Source organism: Arachis stenosperma, chromosome 3 (assembly GCF_014773155.1).
Source record: "Arachis stenosperma cultivar V10309 chromosome 3, arast.V10309.gnm1.PFL2, whole genome shotgun sequence".
NCBI classification, from domain to species: domain Eukaryota; kingdom Viridiplantae; phylum Streptophyta; class Magnoliopsida; order Fabales; family Fabaceae; genus Arachis; species Arachis stenosperma.
Window position 1 is genome coordinate 42,500,987 of NC_080379.1, and position 21,048 is coordinate 42,522,034.

General features: G+C 35.0%; 3 protein-coding genes and 1 pseudogene across 6 annotated transcripts; 1 reads left to right on the top strand and 3 right to left on the bottom strand.

Annotated features, from left to right (window-relative positions):
• Nucleotides 1-31: 31 nt before the first annotated feature.
• Nucleotides 32-1,688, bottom strand: LOC130970501 (uncharacterized). Of its 2 annotated transcripts, XM_057896605.1 has the most exons (8): nt 1,347-1,688; nt 1,177-1,261; nt 975-1,096; nt 858-882; nt 676-759; nt 541-570; nt 352-457; nt 32-261 (listed from the first exon to the last, which is right to left on the bottom strand). In XM_057896605.1, exons 1-8 carry the CDS (start codon nt 1,533-1,535, stop codon nt 198-200), a joined length of 705 nt encoding a protein of 234 aa, XP_057752588.1. In that variant the 5' UTR covers nt 1,536-1,688; the 3' UTR covers nt 32-197. The 2 variants fall into 2 exon arrangements, with proteins under 2 accessions (XP_057752588.1, XP_057752589.1); XM_057896606.1 differs by lacking the exon at nt 541-570.
• Nucleotides 1,689-6,471: 4,783 nt separating this feature from the next.
• LOC130968799 (zinc finger protein BRUTUS-like) lies at nt 6,472-11,711 on the bottom strand. Of its 3 annotated transcripts, XR_009081741.1 has the most exons (6): nt 9,756-10,222; nt 9,352-9,580; nt 8,863-9,031; nt 8,651-8,743; nt 7,476-7,912; nt 6,473-7,311 (listed from the first exon to the last, which is right to left on the bottom strand). XR_009081741.1 is itself a non-coding variant. In XM_057894263.1 (5 exons), the coding sequence occupies exons 1-5, from the start codon at nt 9,932-9,934 to the stop codon at nt 7,833-7,835; spliced, it is 750 nt and encodes a 249-aa protein (XP_057750246.1). In that variant the 5' UTR covers nt 9,935-10,222; the 3' UTR covers nt 6,472-7,832. The 3 variants fall into 3 exon arrangements, 1 of the variants encoding a protein (XP_057750246.1); XM_057894263.1 differs by having other exon boundaries at nt 6,472-7,912; XR_009081742.1 differs by lacking the exons at nt 6,473-7,311; nt 7,476-7,912; nt 9,756-10,222 and adding exons at nt 10,479-10,688; nt 11,384-11,711 and having other exon boundaries at nt 8,112-8,743.
• Nucleotides 11,712-11,769: 58 nt separating this feature from the next.
• LOC130968798 (50S ribosomal protein L3, chloroplastic-like) lies at nt 11,770-13,516 on the top strand. The gene is made up of 2 exons (XM_057894262.1): nt 11,770-12,286; nt 12,804-13,516. Exons 1-2 carry the CDS (start codon nt 11,770-11,772, stop codon nt 13,091-13,093), a joined length of 807 nt encoding a protein of 268 aa, XP_057750245.1. The 3' UTR covers nt 13,094-13,516.
• A 60-nt stretch (nt 13,517-13,576) lies between these two features.
• LOC130965986 (callose synthase 3-like) lies at nt 13,577-15,310 on the bottom strand (annotated as a pseudogene).
• Nucleotides 15,311-21,048: the final 5,738 nt, after the last annotated feature.

Here is a 21,048-nt window from a genome sequence, read left to right on the forward strand (position 1 = left end):
TTTAATTTATGCAGATAATAATCAGCGATAGTAAAGGCTATAATACAGAGTAGATTGTGAAGGAAATAATCATCGGTAACATTGTCCTTAATGAATTGTACATATTTCTTGTCTTTTCTTCTGAAGTGAAAGCAAAGTCTTGTTTCCACTTTACAAATGGAGCTTTTGGGTTTGGTGAAAATGAGATTGAGTCTGCGTTAGGACAAGATGACAGCACCCAGGTACACAGCTCCGCATAGAAACACAAATGATATCAAACCCCTGAAATTCAATGCAACCCAACAAGTAGATTATGAATTAATCAAAGCATTAGAAAAATCTAAGCTAAGCAAATCAAATAAATACACTCACCAAATAACACCCCATCCAACACCAGAACAAGGGCAAGGGCACTCCTGTGCGAATTTCTCTGCATCACTTGAATGCACTCGACGCGATATCAAGTCATCATAGATATCTGCAATTTATTTTTCATATAAGGAAGAATAACGTATCAACAGATTATCAATAAATTGGATCATGTAGTCCTCAAACACATACCATAAACAGAAAACAAGCTGTTCATCACACCTGCATTTTTATTTTACAAGTTGTTAGTAATATAAAATGTGAATGAAAATTGTCACATTCCTAACTGACTGAAGCTAATTATGAATCTCCGTATTTGGTATTTACCTATGAACAAGATAACATATCGTAGTATTCGAACTTTGGTTGTCTCTTGCAGAATCCATATTATTCCAAGGAAAATGATAAATCCTGATCGAGGCCTCAACAAAGAATATATATTTAAGTATACAAGAATGATTTTTTTTCATCATATATAATTATAGAAGCAGTAAGCATATATGATATACCAATGCAAAGTCCTCGGAGAGTCCACTGCATGAAACATGAAGAACAAGGGAAGGTTCAGTTTAATTTGTCATAGCATATCAAGAATAATAATAATAAAATGAATTGCATTGACATACATTTTTGGCTACAAAGAGGACAATAAGTAGAGCAGCAATAAAACAAGCAGCAGCTATTCTAGCGGTAAGAAGCTTTGTTGACGCAAGTATCAAGATCATCCCCCAAAATGATGAACCAAGATCTGGATGGATTCCATTCTCACCAAATCAAAATGCAATAATTAACAAGAAAAAGAAAAGAGAGTGAGTAAGAGAAAGATACATCCAGCTGGCAAGATGAAGCAGTAAATGCCTCCACGGGTTTGGGTTGTTCCACCTTCATCAGCATGAACCTGGATTCCTTCTACCTGGCACACAATGAGGAATGCAATGAGCTTATTGAATGATTGGAACCTTGATGACTAATAATAAGGAGGAGTGTGACAGACATACATGGCCGCATGTAAGTTTACAAGCAACGGCGTGGCTTGCCTCATGAAGAAAGACGGTAACAAGCTTGAAGGGTGTGAGTAGCAAGGTTCTCCAGAGCGCAAGTATAAGCACAGTGCAGACAGCAACAGTGACAAGAAACACCACTTGCTCGTGGTTGCAGCAATTCTTGAGCTCCCAGTTCGGTTTCATCTTCTAAATCTATCTCATCACACTCACTCGATTCAGCACAAGACGACACAGTCAACCCGCTCCGCTCCTTTCTATTTCCATTTTTTAAAGGGGATACATCTGTTCTATCACTTCTATGTTCATTATTTATTTGAAAAAGCATTTATTGTTATATTTTTTTTTTTTTTAAAGACAGGAATTTTTATTGATTTCTAAAAAAATCCAACTTGGACAACAATAATAAGAAATGATAAATAATTAAATACCAAAGGAATACATCAAAGAAAGAAACATTAAAATAAGACATGTAAGGAAAGGAAAAGTGGAACTATGTTTGTTCTTGAAAGAGAACATTGAAGAGCTCGGCAACGAGGTTTTTTACTGCTGCAACGATTTCTTGTGGCTGTATATCCTTATTCTCAAAGACCAATTGATTGCAACTTAGCCAGATTTTCCACATGGCTGCTGTAATTGTGGATTTCTTTCGGAGGTTCAAACTTTCAATACCAAGGCATAACACTGTGTTTCTCCACCATGGCTAGAGGTCTGATTCTACAGTAGGTACGTTCATTACTCCTAGTCTTGTCAAATCTTTGATGCCTTTGAAAAATTAATTAAGCAGTCCATGACTAATTCTGGAGCATTCTTACATTTAGGACATATGGTTGGGAAATTGAAGATTCTAGTTCAGTGCGCTGATTCACCGAAATGTCTCCATGGATAGCTCTCCAAACGAAGAGCTTAACTTTTGCTAGGGCTTTGATGGACCAAATTGACTTCCAGATCATCTTCTAGGTGAAAACTACCAAGAGAAATTCTATTGGGACGTGGAAAAATCTGAATGCAACTGCATAACCAGAATTCACAGAGTAAGAACCACTCTTTTCTTTACTCCATATTAATTTGTCTAGGCCTGAATTTTTTCTAGTGCTAAGTATATTTTGAGCCACAGAAGGAAAAAAATAGGCGTTAATAAGTGATGGATTCCAGTGACCACCAGTCTGAAGTAATTGTGAAACCTACTGAAGGTTTTGGTTAAGAGACTGATAAAAAAATAGCATATTTAAGTTCTCCTTCAGTTACTGGTCTTGTAAGAATGCAGTTCTCCCTACTTGTCACCTTAGTTGTCAAACCCTCCAAAACTTCAATAAGATCATCTGGATTAGAAGTAGTGAACAATTCATCGTAGAAAGATTGAACAATTCTGCCAATACCAGTTGTTTCTAAATAATACTCACCATTCATATCTTTCAACCTTTCAATTTGGTTGTGTCTAGAATGCATTCTATACTTGGAGTAGAAGAATCTAGTATTCTGATCTCCCCATTGTAATTACTTCATTGTAGACTTCTTCCAATACCATTCCTCTTTCTCTATAGAATCTTGTAGGGTGGATTCCAAAAAGAGGATAGTAGCTCTGTTTGTCAGGCCATTCTTTGCTTTTTTCAGCTTCTAGCTTTACCTTTGTCTCTTGAATCAGCTTCTCCGAATTGCTTTGATTGCTAATATGCTACTGAACAATGTTGTGACGACACTGTTTGAGTTTACTAAAAAATATGAACATTGGAGAAAGAATTTGGGTTACCTTTTCAAATTGCTGATTTCTGAGGTTTTTCTTACTATGAAAATGAACAGCCACCATATTCCATAATTTGCTATTGCTAGAATTCAACTAGCTATAATGTATAAAGAAATCCATAGACTTAATCACCAAAATTTGAAATTCATCCTTCCAAGCAAGTTCCAAACCCCCAGTTGTATCTTGAGGGTCAATACAGTAAGAGTTTTTGAAGCCCAATCTGTCACACTAACCGAACAAATGAAGCATTATTTTTAGTTTCATAGAGAAATAGTGCTTCGGGGGAATGGAATTGACAAATTCCTTTAATATTGTGAACTGCTAGGATCTTCTCCAAACTCCGGCAGTTCCAGAAGAGCATCTTCATTGAGTTAGGTTGCGAATTGTAGGTTGGCACCCTCCCCCATTTCAGCCATGATCATATCCTCCATATTATCTCCCTGCTACCTATTCTCTCTTTTGAGTTCAGAGTATATTCGTTTAGTTCCTGCTACTGAATTTTTCCCCACCACAATACTCCTTGCCAAATGCTTGAGTTTTGGTCTATTAGTTGAAACCCCAGCTTAAGTACCTCTTATATCTCGGTTCTGATTAGAATGTAAAGTTTTCACTGCAAGGCTAATTGTTTATTGAGAAAAAAAAAAAAAAAAAAAAACTAAATGGCCTTGAGTGACTGATTGAGATTCTGCTCGCTATCTTCTGTGATTGTATTCTCTATTGGCCCTTGTTGTTGAACCACCATTGTAACCTTGTTGTGCATATTATTATTGCCTCTTCTAGTCTGCAATATTAGAGGTTGTCCATCCTGGTTACCTCTCCCTTTTTCCTCCATTGATAAGGCTTCTAAACTCCGAAGCAAACACACTGAAGTAGGCTTCTTCGATCTCTCTCCCTGTTGTCAGCCAAATCTCGGGTTACTAGAATTAGTGTTTTCTTTCATATCCTCAATTCTTTTTTTCGTCTGGTCTGTCTTCAACCACTCCCCCCATTCACCTTCTAGGCTATCATCTTTATTACCACCTTCTTGAGTATTAGAACAACTGAGTCTCGTGACCTAAATGGCCACATAAGGAACAAAAGCATCCTATTCTTTTATACTGCAGTTGAATTGTTATTACTCAACCATTAGGACCTGCAATTTTTACCGATTGCTCCAATTTCTGAGTTACATCTGAGGAGATTCTCACCTTCACTGTCCTCACTTCCTTTCCTTTGACAAGAAAGACATCCAAATCAAGAATAACACCGAGAAATTATCCAATTTTCCTTTTCAATTCCTTTGTTTTATAATACTCTAGCAGCTCCCATAATTGGATCCAGATTGGAACAAAACAAAAATTATCCTTCACCGCTTTCATGTCCATTGACCATCTTTTAATATTCAAGATATAGTTTTTGAACAGCCATGGTATCTCTTTCTCCACCAGATTAAGGGCTTGTTTGGTGAGCTTTTAAGAAAAGATCTTTTTTGAGTTATCTTTTTTTAAAAGATCTTATAGAGAAGTAAAAGTAATTTTATGTTTGGATATCTCATGTAAAAATGTCTTTTTATCTATCAATTATGTTTGGGTATAATAATATAAAAGTACTTTTTTGTTTATTTATTACATGAAAAACATTTTTTTTAAGGAAAAAAGATCTTTTAAAAAAAGATGTAAATTACAGCTTCTCAAAAAAGATTTTTTTTTTTATTTTACTAGTGTTTTTACTTTTACTACTAAAAATTTGCCAAACACGTTAAAAAATTAAAAAAGATATTTTTTCATTGAATGAAAAAATATCTTTTTTTAACAAAATAATGGCGCCCAAACATGCACCATAATAATAAAAAAATAATTGAAAAGTATTATCACCATGATCAATTAAAATATATGATTGTGATTTGTCTTTACTGAAATAGTATGATACGGTTATATGCTAATAGTTAGGGATATATTATCATCATTGACATGTGGGACCATATAATGTGTGATACCTTGCGTGATAAGAGAGTGAGATAAAAAAATCAATAATATGTAAAGAGGTTATATAAATGAAGTCAATTTTGGAAATTTTTGACTAGTTATAACTGAATTATTTTAGTTCCTGAACTTTTTCCGCATCATAATAGCTATAAGAACTAGTTTAACAACTCATTCAAAAACATCAAAAACATATGCACATACATGAAGACAATCCAAAGTAGAATTTAAAATTGTCAAGTTCTATCTCAAATGCAAGTCGAAATGGATTTAAAATAAGCTTTGCATCAAGTCCATCAAGTGTCTACCATCCTTAACCTTCTATGACTGATCTGTTTCTGTTCTAGTCACTGCCCCATATTTAGATTCATCTGTGCTCGCTACAATCCAAAATGTATTCAATTTAAACTATACCAAATACATTATGTTCAATGTTTTATCCAAAAAAAAGAAGAAGAAGATGATGATGATAATGACGAGTGTTTCTGGTTTAAGTTATAAAGAGGAAAAATGATTGAATTGGTGCAATTACACTTACTCAGCTAATTCTTGGCAAAAAGTAAGCCACGTCACTCACAACGTTAGTACTCCAGTGACCAAAAATATACATAAACTAACATGGTTACAATTTTTCGAATATGAAAAATTAAATTAGAGCAATTGAAATTTTGTAAACTAAATTAGTACAATTTGCGAATCTCAAGATCCGGACTTAACTCATAAATTCACTTATACATAGATAACAAATTTGTGAATTCTTTTTTAAGAAAATCATGTTTTCGATAAATAAAAATTAACTATTAAACTATAAACTAATCATGCACTTGCTCGGATGACTCAAATCTCCAAAAAATTCGAACTAAATTAGTGTTAACTCGTGTTGTTGATGCACTTGCCAACAACCGACTGAGAACTAGCAAAAATAAATGAGACAAGGTTTATTTATTTATAATGCTTATAATTAATAAATAAAAATTATCTATTTATAATATATAAAAAATTAGAATATTCTTACAATTATTTTGAGAAATTTGATAATCTTTTAATATATTATATCGTGTTCTTTTAGGTAATATAGTTTTATTCTTTACTTTTTATTATTATTGTTTTTTTTTATTTTTTATCTCTCTTTGCTATTTATTTCTCTTTATAAATTATTCTATGTCTTTAATATTAATATTATTTTTCTTTAATAGATATAATTAAGCACTAAAATTTATTCATTTTCTCATATTACTCAAACTTTTTACTACTTTTTTTATATATAAAATAACATTCACATTTATTTAAATCTCATGTCCCTCACTCTTTGTCGTATCCCCCTCCTTTTTTGTCATATTAAAGTGTGTGTTTTGTTGAGAGTAAAACAGATTCTATTAGTTAGCTATGTTAAAGATTCATTCTTGAGGTGCTAGTTGTATTAGTAGTTACTAATTCTGTTACAATGGGTGTATAAATACTCTAGCTCTCTCTAAAAATGTTTTTCAAGTTTCGTGAATAGAATTCAGTAGTAGTATTTCACCTTATTGATTTTCTTGTTACTTTTAGTTTTAAATAGTGCACAATTGAATTTTTACATCAAGTCTGTGCTTTTCCTCTCTGCATTATTCTGCATTCTTCTTGGCTGTCTTATGGTGCAAGCTAGTCAGAATTCCTTCATGGTATCAAGAGCCTAAGGTGTGAAGATCCATGGCTTTCTCAAAGGTGAATTCAGGAGATAACTCCAACGCCAATGTCAATAACAATTCTAATATCTCCAACATGCAATGAAATTCCTTCAACCAAAGACCCTTCACTCTAATTACTAATAAACTTGGTGTTGGTGAGAAGAATTTCGAAGCCTGGAGACAGTAAGCACTAGCGGCAATTAGAGGACAGGATCTTGAGGATCACCTCTATGCAGATCGTGTACCATCAGAAAATGCTTCTGTCACCAATCAAAATAGCAATCCTGCTGCATCCTCTCATAAGATTTGGAGACAAAACGACAACAACCTCATCTCGTAGTTGCTTGCTTCTATAGAGCCAGAATTCAAGAACAAGATGGTATCTTGCACTTATGCTTATGAAATATGGTTCATCATTGAAGAATACTTTTCCAAGTCCATAAAATTCAGAGTGAAACACTCAATCAGAGCTCAAGGCTACCAAGAAAAGATGCCTTACAACTTCTGCATACATATCAAAAATCAAACTCCTGACAGATTCAATAGCAGGCCTTGGCAGTCCCTTGACCTGTGAGGAACACATTGAGATCCTTCTTGAAGGACTCAATGAGGATTATTAGATGCTGCTAACAACAGTTAAATCAAAGCTTGAAAATTTTACTCTACCATAATTTGAAGCCCTAATATTACAACATGAGGATATGATTGAAATATTTAGAAAGTCAGATAATTTGATGGCTCAAGCTCAGCTCACTCATGCTTCTTTTTCTTTAATTCCTAACATTGCTCAGAATTCTGGAGGAAGAAGAGGTAGAGGTGGTAGGTCTGGTAGAGGAGGAGGTTCTATTCAGGTCCATCAAGACCACAATGTCAGCTTTGGGGCCGAATTGGCCACATTGCATAGCATTGCTATCACAGATTTGATCAAGAACTCCCTACCCTCCCAATCTCTAAATTTTAGACCTTCAACCCCATCTTTATCCTTAGTTGCATCCACCTATTTTGCTGCATCTCCAAACCCAAATTCAACAAATCCACCACCACCTCCATCTTCATCTTTTCATCATCCTATAGCATTCATGGCAGTACCTTCCTCAATATGTGACCCTTCTTAGTATCTAGATACAAGAACTTCACACCATGTGACTCCACATTCATCCAATCTTTTGTCATCATCAGAGTACAATAGGCCTGAACAAGTTAAAGTAGGTAATGTGGCAGGGATGCACATTTCACATATTGGTAATTCTATTCTTTATGATATTAATTCAAAAAGATGGTTCAAACTCCAGCAATTAATTCATACTCCACAAATAACAAAAAATCTTATTTCTGTCTCAAAATTTGCTGAAGACAACCATATATTTTTTGAATTTTATGCTTATATTTGTTTTGTTAAATGCCAGTATACATAGAAGATTCTTTTGCAAGGATATCATAGTGGAGGAATTTGTAGATTTATCAATGTTGCTGTTCTAAGATTCACAAAGATTGTTGCTAACACACGTTATGTCTACTAAATCTTCTTCTTTCACTTTATGGCATAAAAGACTTGGCCATGCATCTAATAAGATTGTTCAGAGAATTCTGATTGATTGTAATATTTAATATTCCAATAAAATTCATGATTCTGTTCCTTCAGTATGTGAAAATTGTGTTGTTGCAAAAATGCATAAATTACCCTTTACAGATTCTGTTTCTACATACAATGCTCCATTGCAACTTGTGTTTTCTTATGTGTGGGGTCCTGCACCTCTAATTTCTCATTTGAGTTTTAGATTTTATCACCTTCATTGATGCCTATTCTAGGTATACATGCACTTATTTACTTGTCAATAAATCTCAAGCTTTTTATGCCTTTATGCAGTTTAAATCACTCATGAAAAATCTTACAAATCATAAAATAAAGTCTTTGAACAGGACAGCAACCTGAAGCACCAGAAGACAAACATAGACCTTCAATACGAGCCTTGCAAGCCCACCCAGAGAAGAGTGTAACTATAGCAGAATCCATTTCTGGAGCTGAAACAGATTGGGATATTGTCAGATATAGACTTTTGTTTTTGGATGAAAAATTGTCGGATGAAATTGTGAAATTTCATTTCTTTAAGCAGGCAAATATATTAAAATAGACATATAACCTGCCGACTTCATGTTTCTCAGAAACATCTTTGTTTCTTCTGCAGTTAATGATCCTATCAACCATGGAAGGACACGCTCAATCAATTTCAGAGGCATCATGCACAAGCTTTGATACAGAAGTTCGCATTGCCTTTTAAAGCTAAAGTGCTTTCTTGCAAGTGGAAGGACCTATGGAATAGATCAATTAAGCGCATTTAACGTTCCTTGAAAGGTAACTTGTGTTGCAACTATCTTGTCAAAATCACAGAATAAAATTTAATTATGCACTATGAAACAAAAACTTTCAGTGTCATACTTATGATAAAATTCGGTTAATTAACTGATATATACGAGAATTGGTCATATTTATCAACTTTGAACATATGATGCATATCCCACAAACCAAATATATCAATCTTTATGTTGCAGAATAAAACCAAATTTGCTAACTAATTCCGAATTTCCAACAAACACCTCCAAACATTATCACATAAACATTTATGACTCACCTGAACTTCTTCATTATGGAAATGTCTCTCTATGGTTTCCATTATATGATCAGCATGTGAGCATAACTTTGAAAAGAATTCAACTTCTGAATTAGATGTTGCTCCTTCACTTTGAATACCTTCAATCAAACACCGGAAGTCATTAAACTGGCTTTCTTCTTCAGCATGCTCCTGAAAAAATGACAATTCTCCATCTACTGCTGGAAAAATAACTTTGTCCTCAGCAATACTGCATTGCCAGGAAAAAATAATCAATACCTCAGACATGGAAGGTTGTCTTACTATTCAAATAACATCAGATTTACAATACTATAAGTTTGCAGAAAAAATACATACAGTACCATGAATCAAGTATGGAAATTTTTAAAAGAAACATAATTGGGTAAGCTAAACTAAGGTGATACCTATGAAATATACAAACTTCAGCAATGAACTGCAATCTTTGATTAAAAGAGGATAGATTTGTAAAATCCCCTGAACTTTGTTTCTTTCTGGTCTCCACTGCTATCTCACTTAGCTCTTTTCTAATTGCATTATGCCAGAGCAATATTCTGGATGTGTTGATGTTAGTCGATGGCACCATATCACTCTGATCCCCAAACTTAAGGGTACTATCATCCCATTTGGCCAGCTATTTAATACAACAACCCCTAAACCCCACGCTATGCCCAGAACCAAGGCGAGTCCAAACAAGGGATGGGCACAAAAAATTTCCTGTATTGGGTCATTTCTACTGGACAAGTGAAGTAAATAATTTTTAAAACCCAAAAATAGAAACACATATATGGCTTTAGTGTCCTAGAATTTATTAAACCTCTCATCATAAGATTAATTTGGATCTAAGTTCCACCACATTGGCCAATTTGGCATCCTCCCACATTCCAAGATTTAAGAATAGTATTTAAATTCCTTTTAGAATAAGGAGGATCCCTTATTCTCTAATCTCTTTGTAGCCTGTCATTTTCTCATCATTTTAATGAATGTCTTGTTTAATCAAGAAGTAACATTAGTACCTTTAGGATGAAGAATGGCAAAAAGTAAGTCCATTTTGCTATTGCCTTATTCTGGATTTATCTTATAAGGTCCAAGTGGAAATTCAAGGTAAGGACTAGTAAACAAACTTATACCTGCTCCTCTTCCTTTGCCATGTGTTGACTAACTGACGTCTGCAAAGCTCCTGTGCAGGATGCTAACTCTCTAGGAAAACTTTCATCGTTGTGGGTGGAAGAATTTAGCAGCTCAAATAGATGATCAAAAAGATTGTTTTCACCTTTGTGTTCAAGAGAATATGTCTTTGCAACATTCTTCACACGTATATCAAAGGCTGGAAAAATCACCTATATTCCAGAATAATATATTTCACTCAGAATGTTCGAGAGCTGAAACCATAGCCAAACAGGATTGATGCAGAAGGATTGATGCAGACAAATTAACAGAATAATTTTTGCCAAAAGTATGAAGGTGTCAAGTAAAGCAATAACAGAAGATTAAGAAATTACTAAACAACACCTGTTTCTTTTTCCTCCTACTAACTCTTTCCAAGAGCAATAATAGAAGATTAAGGAAAAACACAGCAATAAATCAAGCGATTTCGGACATGAAAAACTAGAAAAGCATAATCGCTGGCGGCAGCGATTACGAAATTGCTCCCCCTGTTATCATAAATATTGAAGCTAGTTATCATACCAGTAGAAATAAGCTTTCGTTGAGCTAGACCAAAGTTTGACCTAAATATATGAAGAGGAAATGGCAGAGACAGAGAACACACAAACAAGAGCACCATTTGGATTCTGTATCGAAAAATGTAATCAGCTATAAACCTTAAGTTTCTGCACCATTTCCATCTGCAAGGAGAATTCAAAGACACAGTCCAAAAACGAAAAAACTCCGAAAAAAAACAAAATGCATTGCATAGGTCAAAATGCAGCTTTAACTAAAGAACATATTTTATCCATTGATTAATTAATTAATTGTAATTCATAATCAGATTCAGATGGAAAACTACACGTCAGAGAGAGAGAGTATAACTTACAGTGATCGGCCATGTCGAAGGTGGAGAGACTGGCGTCGGCGTAGCGGAGCATGGCGTGGACGGCGTCGTATCGGTCGATCGGTCCCAGCCTCCGCTGGTCTGCCACATTCTGTTGAGGCCTCTGCATATGTCGAGGGAATCGTTGCCATTGCTCAATTTACGCGCTGATTCTCGGTCGGGTATAATTAACATTTAAAAAGGAAAAAAATTAAAACCTAAAATAACACTTTTCTTTTTCGTTAACTAAAAGCCCGGATTTGGGTCGGGTATATGTATCCATTTTATAGGGGAACAGAACAAAAAGGATAAGAAACTTATCGCCTATGCTTCCATAACCCAAGTGAGTTTCAACTGAGGGTCCTCTCGTAAAGCGAAGTTCAGTTCAGATGTCAATAATGTCGATCTGTTCGGCGATATCAGGGTGTTACTGGCGGAGCCCAGATTTGTTGAGCAATCGGGAGTCGAAGTCGTTTCTGAAACTGAAAGCGGGGAGCAGCAGGAGGCCGAGAAGAGCGGTGGTGACGATGAGCATGGAGGCTGGAGTTGGAGTGATGGGCACGAAGCTGGGCATGATGAGCTACTTCGAGGCCGACGGAGAGGTGGTGCCCGTGACGGTGGTGGGCTTCAAGGAAGGCAATATCGTGACGCAGGTGAAGACGGAAGCAACTGACGGATACAGTGCAGTCCAGGTCGGATACCAAAGGGTGAGGGACAGAAAATTGACTAAACCCGAAATGGGTCATCTCCAGAAGGCTGGTGCCATCTCCATGCGCCATCTTCAGGAGTTTCGCCTTCTCTCCGTCGACGCTTTTCAGCCCAACCAGCGTCTCGTCTTCGATCAAATCTTCCAGGAGGGCGATCTTGTTGACGTCTCCGGCACCACCATCGGCAAGGGTTTCCAAGGTTCTTTTCTTTTCTTTTCTTGCTATTTGCTTTTGCTCATTCTCTTAGAGAATCATGCTTTCAAATTCTCAGGCAAAACACTGAATTAAAATATGAAATGCAAGTAAACATAAATGTATATTCTTTTGTCCAACGTCTTTAGAATACTCATAAAATTAAGGGAAAATTAACCCTAAGGACTACCTATTATTAAGAAAGACTAAATTACATCAAAATTATTTAAAAATATTTATTTAAATAAAATTTAAGAAGAAAGACCAAATTATTATTTTAAATAGATAATAATACTCTTAATTAATCTTTGGCATTAAATGATTATTTTTCAAATCCTAAATTTCTAAATTCAGTAACCTTAAATTTCTTATTTTTCCTTCGTCAAGAGGTGATGTTCTTTGTGATGGCATTGAAAAAGAAATCCGAAGATCAAGTGATGATAATGGTTTGGGTATGCATGATAGTAGCATTCAACCCTCAGCCAGAAGTGAACATTACTTAATTATCTTAAAGTATTGTGCAGGTGGAATCAAGCGTCACAACTTCAAGAGGGGCCTAATGACCCATGGTTCTAAGAGTCACAGACAACTAGGATCAATTGGTGCTGGAACTACACCTGGCCGTGTATACAAGGGAAAGAAGATGCCTGGTAGGATGGGAGGAACCAAGAGGAAGATTAGAAAGCTTAAAATTGTCAAAATCGATAAGGATCTTAATGTGGTTATGATCAAAGGTGCTGTCCCTGGTAAGCCAGGGAATCTTCTGCGAATAACTCCAGCCAAGATTGTTGGGAAGAACATTCCAAAAAATTAATGTGAGTCATGGTTTTTTGTTTTTATCGTTTTTCTTACATTCCTGTTTATTATCTTCTTAGCGTTATTCAATCAAACTCCTCCAAACCTGTCATTCAGCATGTGGGAAGTGCAAATGAACCTTATCCTAAGGGTAGCGAATGGTATTGCTATTTTGGCTAGAAGCAGTGCTCTCGGCAATGAGAACTATTCTGAATTTCTGAGTTGTTCAACCTTGGAGTGATTTACAAATTACAAGTATTCATGTTAAGGCATTAGCCTCGTGAGGCAGTGCATCCATGTTCAGGTTCCTCTACCTTTTAGGATGCACATCAAAGGGCCTAAATAATTTAGTTTAGATCGTGAAAGAAGACAACAGGTAAAACCAAATTAGAAAAGAAAAACTTGCATTAATGTTTGATAGTAATCAAGCCTGAGCCTCTAACCACGCCCCATTCATAGTTACTTGCAACTAATTACAATTGTTACAGAAAACCTTGTTGAGCTATATATAACAAGGTATTCGGGCTATTAAAATAAAAATAGTAAGGCTTTCTTAGACAAACTATTCCTTGTTGCGAGACGACCACTCCTTCCTTTGGCCTCCAAGGATACGGGAAATTTGCAATCCTCTGCCAAAGGCTTGGTTGAAGAGCATACGTGTTTGAAATTCTGAAATAAAAGGAAACCAAGCAAGAAATGCAACGGGAGCGAACAAAAGCAAACCCATCACAATCTCATAACCACGAGCAAGAGTCTTTACTGATCCCCAGATTCCCGCATGCCGTACCACCGGTTTCAATGCTTGTACAATCTGCAAAATAAAAATAACAATGAAAATCCAAAAGCACAATGCTTGTACAATCTGCAAAATAAAAATAACAATGAAAATCCAAAAGCACGAGACTTGAAAAGAATATACATTTATTTGGTGCAAAGGGTAATAATAAAGCACCTGCAGCATTCCCCAACCAGTTGGCATGAAGGCAAGAATACAAACGACAACGTCCTGCATTGTCATGTGCGGAAGGACAATCAAAGTGACAAGAATCGACAAAAAAGTTAGGAATATCAATCCCTTGATTATATGCAACAGCATTTCTATAACTATGACCAAATAGTTCGTACACTGCGAGCAATATCATGAGCTCAAGACCCTTAACGAAGTGGCTGCGAGAGTACAGTCTATAGTTGTCGGCAAACTTGGCATGAAAAACAACAAACCCTCGGCCAGTTGGTCTATATTTTGGGCCTCCATGGAGCAATGTCCTTCCAAAATAGTGAGTCTTTGTCCCAAGCGAAAAAGTGAAGAACACGGGCCAAATGCAATTGCATTAATATGAACTCACTAAGTGCTGTTCGAAAGCCTCTTTCCAAGCCAATTTCCATCAGCATGGGCAAAGCCATTAAAAATCCTATTTGAACAAATGATTGAGAAGCAAGAGCCACTTGAAGAGGATTATTGTCTCGAATGGCTTTCTGCGTAGTCAAACCTCTTTCAAGCCCGCTCAGAACAAGATAGAGACGACCATAGAGGAATACATACAGTGAGAACAGTTATCTGCACAAAGTTAGGGGAGCTGTTCAGAAGCCATGGTATAGAAAAACCAAAAATGGGGTAAAAAGTAACTAGAGCGCATCATCAGTGAGTGTTTGTTAGCATGGTAGCTCTACTGATCTTTAAAAGTTCAGGAGTTGCCATTATGTGTTTGCCGAGACAAACGTGCACATGCATGCTTTTTTTTTTTTAGATCGGCTCCCCTAATTGACCAGGAAAAAGAAAGAACTGCATAATATGTTACTGAAATTTAAATCATGTGATTACATACGAGAGTGCTGAAATAAAATCCAACTGTGGTGAAGTAACAGGACAGCATTCTGAAGAAATCAAAACGATGTCCAAGTCGGTATATGTGTCGACTTAGTGTTTGTTCTCCATTTCCATTAGCTATCTTAGCTTCAAACATAGAAATCTGGTTGAGACCCACATCTCTTCCCTTCCCAACTTGTATGTACTCATGATGAGTAACATTGCCTTCCCGCAGTGTAGAGTTGAATCCTGGTGGAAAAGAAAACAAAAATAGAACTGCAGATAAAAATCAGTTCGTAAAGGCATAAAGCAAAGAAAAGTATATAACAACAACCTATTTGCAGAAGTAAGGGTATTTATTTTTAATGTGTATTTTATATTTTGATGTGTATTTTATATTAATAGCTGATTTTAGTATATACCTAGCATGGTTAAATTGAGATATAGTGATAAATTACCACATAAGAAGAAAAATATATAAATGTAAATAATCAATGAGGATAAAATAAAAATAAATGGGCGGTCAACGAAAACTTTATCAAAAGAAAAAAAAAGGTGAGCTCAAAATCTATAAGGTTATATTTTAGAAAGGTTTGTTATGTTTATCATACCATATGCTAGTTTGATGTGCATAAAGTGGTTGGAGATAACGGCTCAAAAATAATGATTTCATGTGCTTACTACTAAGATCACATATTACCCCACATAACTTAATCATGCGCATGCAATCTATGAACCAAACACCAGAAAAGACCTGTGTGATTTTTCATTTTTCCGATTCATGATTGAACCAAGCACTTCACATGGATATGATTTCTTCAACCTGGTAGAAATCACTTTCTCATTTACCAAACTAACTTATATTCAATAAGGACAAAATGCCACCATTACATTCGTTTTTCAAAAGTTCTGTTTGGGTGTATAAAGATGGCAAGACCCAAATTTGATGAAACTTTTGAATGGAAGAAAGGATCTAGACATCCACCCCAATTTTCTACTGTTCCACGTTAAAATTGGATTTAGAATGGCATTGGATAATCCACCATGCTACCTACACAATCATATACCTTCAATTGATAACTGAATGCACCTTCCACTTTGTTAAGATTCAAATCCATCTTAGGATGGAAAACTCCAATAGCTTTCTTCAAAGCGAAACATTGAAACTATCAATTCAAGTACTGTATTTGTTGAGATCCTCGCTCTAAATAGATAAGCAAATTTCCATAACTAATGAGCCTAGTCGTTAAAGTTTTCCAGAGGTATCAATTTTGAAGGACAAGCTATATATTTTCCCATGCAAGAGACATAATATCATCTGATATAAATAATATATGAATGGACAAAATAGAGAAAAATCCTTGTGGCAAAAAATACTAGTTATTTTAGTAACTAAATTTAATCAAGTTGGTCTAGTAGCTTATTAATACAATAGAAACCATTAAAAAAATTGTAAATCTACTATAGAGAGAAAAACAAATCCACTTTGACTACTCAAGTGATCTGTTCTTGCTGAATTTGGCCGGTGTATAGCTCGTCCGTCGATGAATGTTTTCAAACTTCTCGTCGGAATGAGTTATACGTCGGCAAGGAGGGAACAAGGGGGTGGGTACGTGCAAAAGACACTCCGACGCTCAAGTCAGTAAGTGTTTAAGAGGTATATAATAATTCTATGAATATAGAATGTAAGACATGAAATGAAAGTTATCATGTGTTATGTTGTGTTTATAATAATTCTATGAATATAGAATGTATTACATGATATAGAACTTATCATGTTACTCTATGAGATTAGATATAGAAGATTCCTTTTATAGGCATAGAATTGATGAATGATATTCATGTTATGACCGTTTGGTCATTAAGATTGAAATGATGGTCATTAAGTTGGTAATGAAGGTGTCAGTTACAAGCAAAGAATGAATGATAATTAACGCCGAGTTATAACTCATAATGTACAGTAAAGACCGAGTTATAAGGTGACAGATCACAGCCCCCAAGCTTTGTCTGCCGATCATATGATTCAGGCTAAGCTTAGACAATAAAATAATTTATAACTCGGTTAAAAGATAACTGAATAATGATATAGTGAGCCCCCAAGCTTAGTCGGGTTATTATATCGGCACTTATTCAAAAAATAATTGAGTGATAAGAGTCATTCAATCAAAATAGTTGCGTGGGGGGTACTTTTCTGCTTAAGAACAATTTTAGCATTTGATTGTATGTGAACTGAAAAGTTCAGAGATGGATATCTATTGACGGAATCGATTGTATGATCCGATGATATAATGGTTAATTGTCTTGGGAATTTTTCCGGCCCACAACAGCTTATTGATGATTTTCTCGCTCAAAGCAATTAGTTATTTGAATATTTATAATTTATAGCGAATGTCTAACATGAATAAGATAAATTGAGAAAATGAATATATACAACTCGCAATGTATATCGAATAATATATATTGTAAAAGTAAAAGAGTTCAAAGTAGAAAAATATACCTTGAAAGTTGATAGTTATAAAGAAAAATATGAAATGTATGAATGTCATACATGTCAAATGTGAAATATCTGAATTTTGTTTTATAGAACATGCTTTAATTTGATAATAAAGCAATAAGATAACAGTCATATAATAATATAATAAATTTTGTTTAGCTATGACGTATATTCCTTGTGCAAAAGTAATAAATTTGCATGTTTGTAACTATTTTTTGTTTAATAACTTTCTGCATTAAACAAATAGTAAAATAAAATTTAATAGCATAAAATGAATAGTGTAACAGTTATATACAATTAATATTTGATGGAATCCAATTTTAAAATTTGAACTCATCATTACCGTCATTTAATTGTATAAATAAAATCATTAAACAATAAAAATATAATACATAATGAAATAAAAATGCAATTGACATGGTTGTTTATATGCAATTATTGTATAGAACATATATTGAGATTTGAATATAACTAATAAATAAGTAAATATTAGTTATACAAAATATAAATGCAAAAATATGTTGAATAAAATATATAATTTTACTTGTGTAAATAGAGAACTTTGAAAAAGTAAGCAAAATTGATAAATGAGTTTGTGCTCAAATTGATTGAAAATCGAGTTTGTTCTCGGATTGATTGAAAGTCGAGTTTGTTCTTGGATTGGTTCATTGATCGATTATGAGATGTGAAATATTATATATGATACGTAAAAATAAAGCAATTTGAATGTATAAAGTACATACTTTATGAAAAGTTACGATAGATTATATTTTGATAAGAGGTATTAAATAAAATCTTAAAAAAGATTGTTAAGATTGATTCAAAAATTTGAATGTAAATCAAATTTTATGAACCTAAATGGAGTGGGAATTATTTTACTCGTTCCCACACAGACGGCGCCAATTGTTCTTGCTGAATTTGGCCGGTGTATAGCTCGTCCGTCGATGAATGTTTTCAAACTTCTCGTCGGAATGAGTTATACGTCGGCAAGGAGGGAACAAGGGGGTGGGTACCTGCAAAAGACACTCCGACGCTCAAGTCAGTAAGTGTTTAAGAGGTATATAATAATTCTATGAATATAGAATGTAAGACATGAAATGAAAGTTATCATGTGTTATGTTGTGTTTATAATAATTCTATGAATATAGAATGTATTACATGATATAGAACTTATCATGTTACTCTATGAGATTAGATATAGAAGATTCCTTTTATAGGCATAGAATTGATGAATGATATTCATGTTATGACCGTTTGGTCATTAAGATTGAAATGATGGTCATTAAGTTGGTAATGAAGGTGTCAGTTACAAGCAAAGAATGAATGATAATTAACGCCGAGTTATAACTCATAATGTACAGTAAAGACCGAGTTATAAGGTGACAAATCATGATCAATGATCAAAAACTAAATGAACAGAGACACGGAACCAAAAACTACGATAGTTATAAACAAATTAAACATAAACTGATCTAGCGTGACAAATAAAGAAATACCATCTTGAATATTACCTGTGGAAAAGTCACTCTAATTTGTTCTAAATGAAAAGTTTCATTCAAAAAGAAAAATGATCAGCTTTGGGGTTGAGTCTCTATACCTCTAAATAACATACACAAGACATTTTTATAATCTCATATGTCCAATTAGGCTCATCCATATCCAGATCCAAATCATTTATACATATATACATAATGGAGTTTTATTAAACATAATCATTACATATTTATACTATTAGGCTCATCTTATTGATTCTCTTGTTACTTTTAGTTTTAAACTTTTACAACAGGTTTGTATGTTTTTTTTTCTGCATTATTTTGCATTCTTTTTGGTTGTCTTGTGGTGCAAACTAGTCAGAATTTCTTTTTTTTTTTTAGTAAAAGACATATCGGTCTCTGACCTTTTTAAATTTGGACATTTTCGTCCCTTAAGATTTGAAAATACTTTTAACCCCCTCACCTTATAAAATCTGAGACAATTGAACCCCTCCGTTGATTTAGGTTGGAAAACGGCATCGGAGAAGGCTGATGTGGCTGGGGGAGTGTGAGCTGTCCGTTTAGTTTGCTGAGCTGGATGGGAAACTAAAATTTGAAGGACAGATCGATCCCTCACACTCCAAACGACATCATCCCCTTCCCTGAGCCCTATTTGATCGAAAATCTTGGAGGAACACTTAGGTGTTGATGCTGCGATCGTCCATGATGAGTGAAGGGCGCTCTTCATGCACAAGACCTGGAGGGGGATCTTCATGCGTTGTGCCAGGAGGATTTGAGCGAGATCCGGTTGCGCCCAAGTGCTACTGCGACATCTATGCCATTATGTACAAGTCAAGAACGACTAGTAACCCTAATAGAGTGTTTCTTGGGTGTCCATTATTCAAGGTAAGTGAGCGATTTTTATAATAGTTGGGTTATAGTGTGCTGGGTGTTAATGGGTGATTCACTGATATTTTTTTTCCAGGCTAAAGAACCGTACTGCCAGTACTTTGTCTGGCTGGATGTACATTTGAAAAAAATTAGGGCCTTTGAGCCTGAAGCCTTGGGTACGGTGAATGAAGCTGAGGGAGTAGCCGTTGAAGAACAGCTGCTTCGAAATCAGGATATTGAGGAAAAATTAGAAGAGTTGGAGAGGAAGCTGTTGTCTATTGAAAGCAAAAAAAACTTGAGTTTGTGGCATATAACTGTGATTGGTGTAGTAGTTGTTGTTGTTGCTGTATGTATGTTGAAGGGGTAAAGATGATTGATGTACATGGAGTTGGTTGTAATGGAACTTGCCATTGCTGGCTTTTGAATGAAAAGTGTATTAGTGGATTGAATCCATTTTTATTTTGTATTTAGAACATCTAAACATTATTCCAAGCATTATACAAGATAGCAATTCTGGATAGATTTTAACCAAAACGTTACAATGACAATGTATCTGATTTAATCCAAAACATAGCTAAACAGCATGAGTTAACCCCAAAATATGAAAATGTCTGGTTGGCATGTAAACAAGTTTGCCAAGATTACTCTGCTAAAAAGCATTGTCTAAGTTATGATAATAAGTAGCAAAAAAAAAAAAAAAAAAAAACACAGAAATCATGCAGCTTTGTTCACTTCTTCTGAGGCTTGAGAATTCTCTTTGTGGCACTGGTAGTTGCTTTCATGGTCTCCTTCGAGGGTGCCCTGCTGGTGTATCTGCTTTGAGTTTGTTGTGTGTGTGGTGCTGGATTTGGTGGTGGATTTGCACTTGTTGGGGGTCGAATAGTTGGTTGCTTGGGTCTGAAAGTAGGTGCAGCAGCATTGGAGTCTGATTGGTCCACTCTTGGCAGCTGGGATGGAGGTCTGAATAGAGTCTGTGCTGGAGCAGAAGATTGGGCCATAAATGGTGCAGCAACTGTTGCAGACCCAGATGCCTCCCCGGCACTAGGTTCAGTCAATTTTTCACCCTGTGATTGATTTTGATCCTATGTAACAAAGAGACAGCAATGTAACCAAATGGGGTAATTAGTGCTTAACCTAACCAATTTTTTATTAGTGACTAATAATAAGAAGTATAAAATGGTTCTAAAGCATTTTTGGTGCTGACTTACCTCTGGTTGAGGGGCTGATTGTGAAAGGGGAAGCAGCACCAGAGATTGTGAGTTGTCAACTGTCTTCTTGGATTTTTTCTTTTTTGGTTTTCAGTTGGGGTT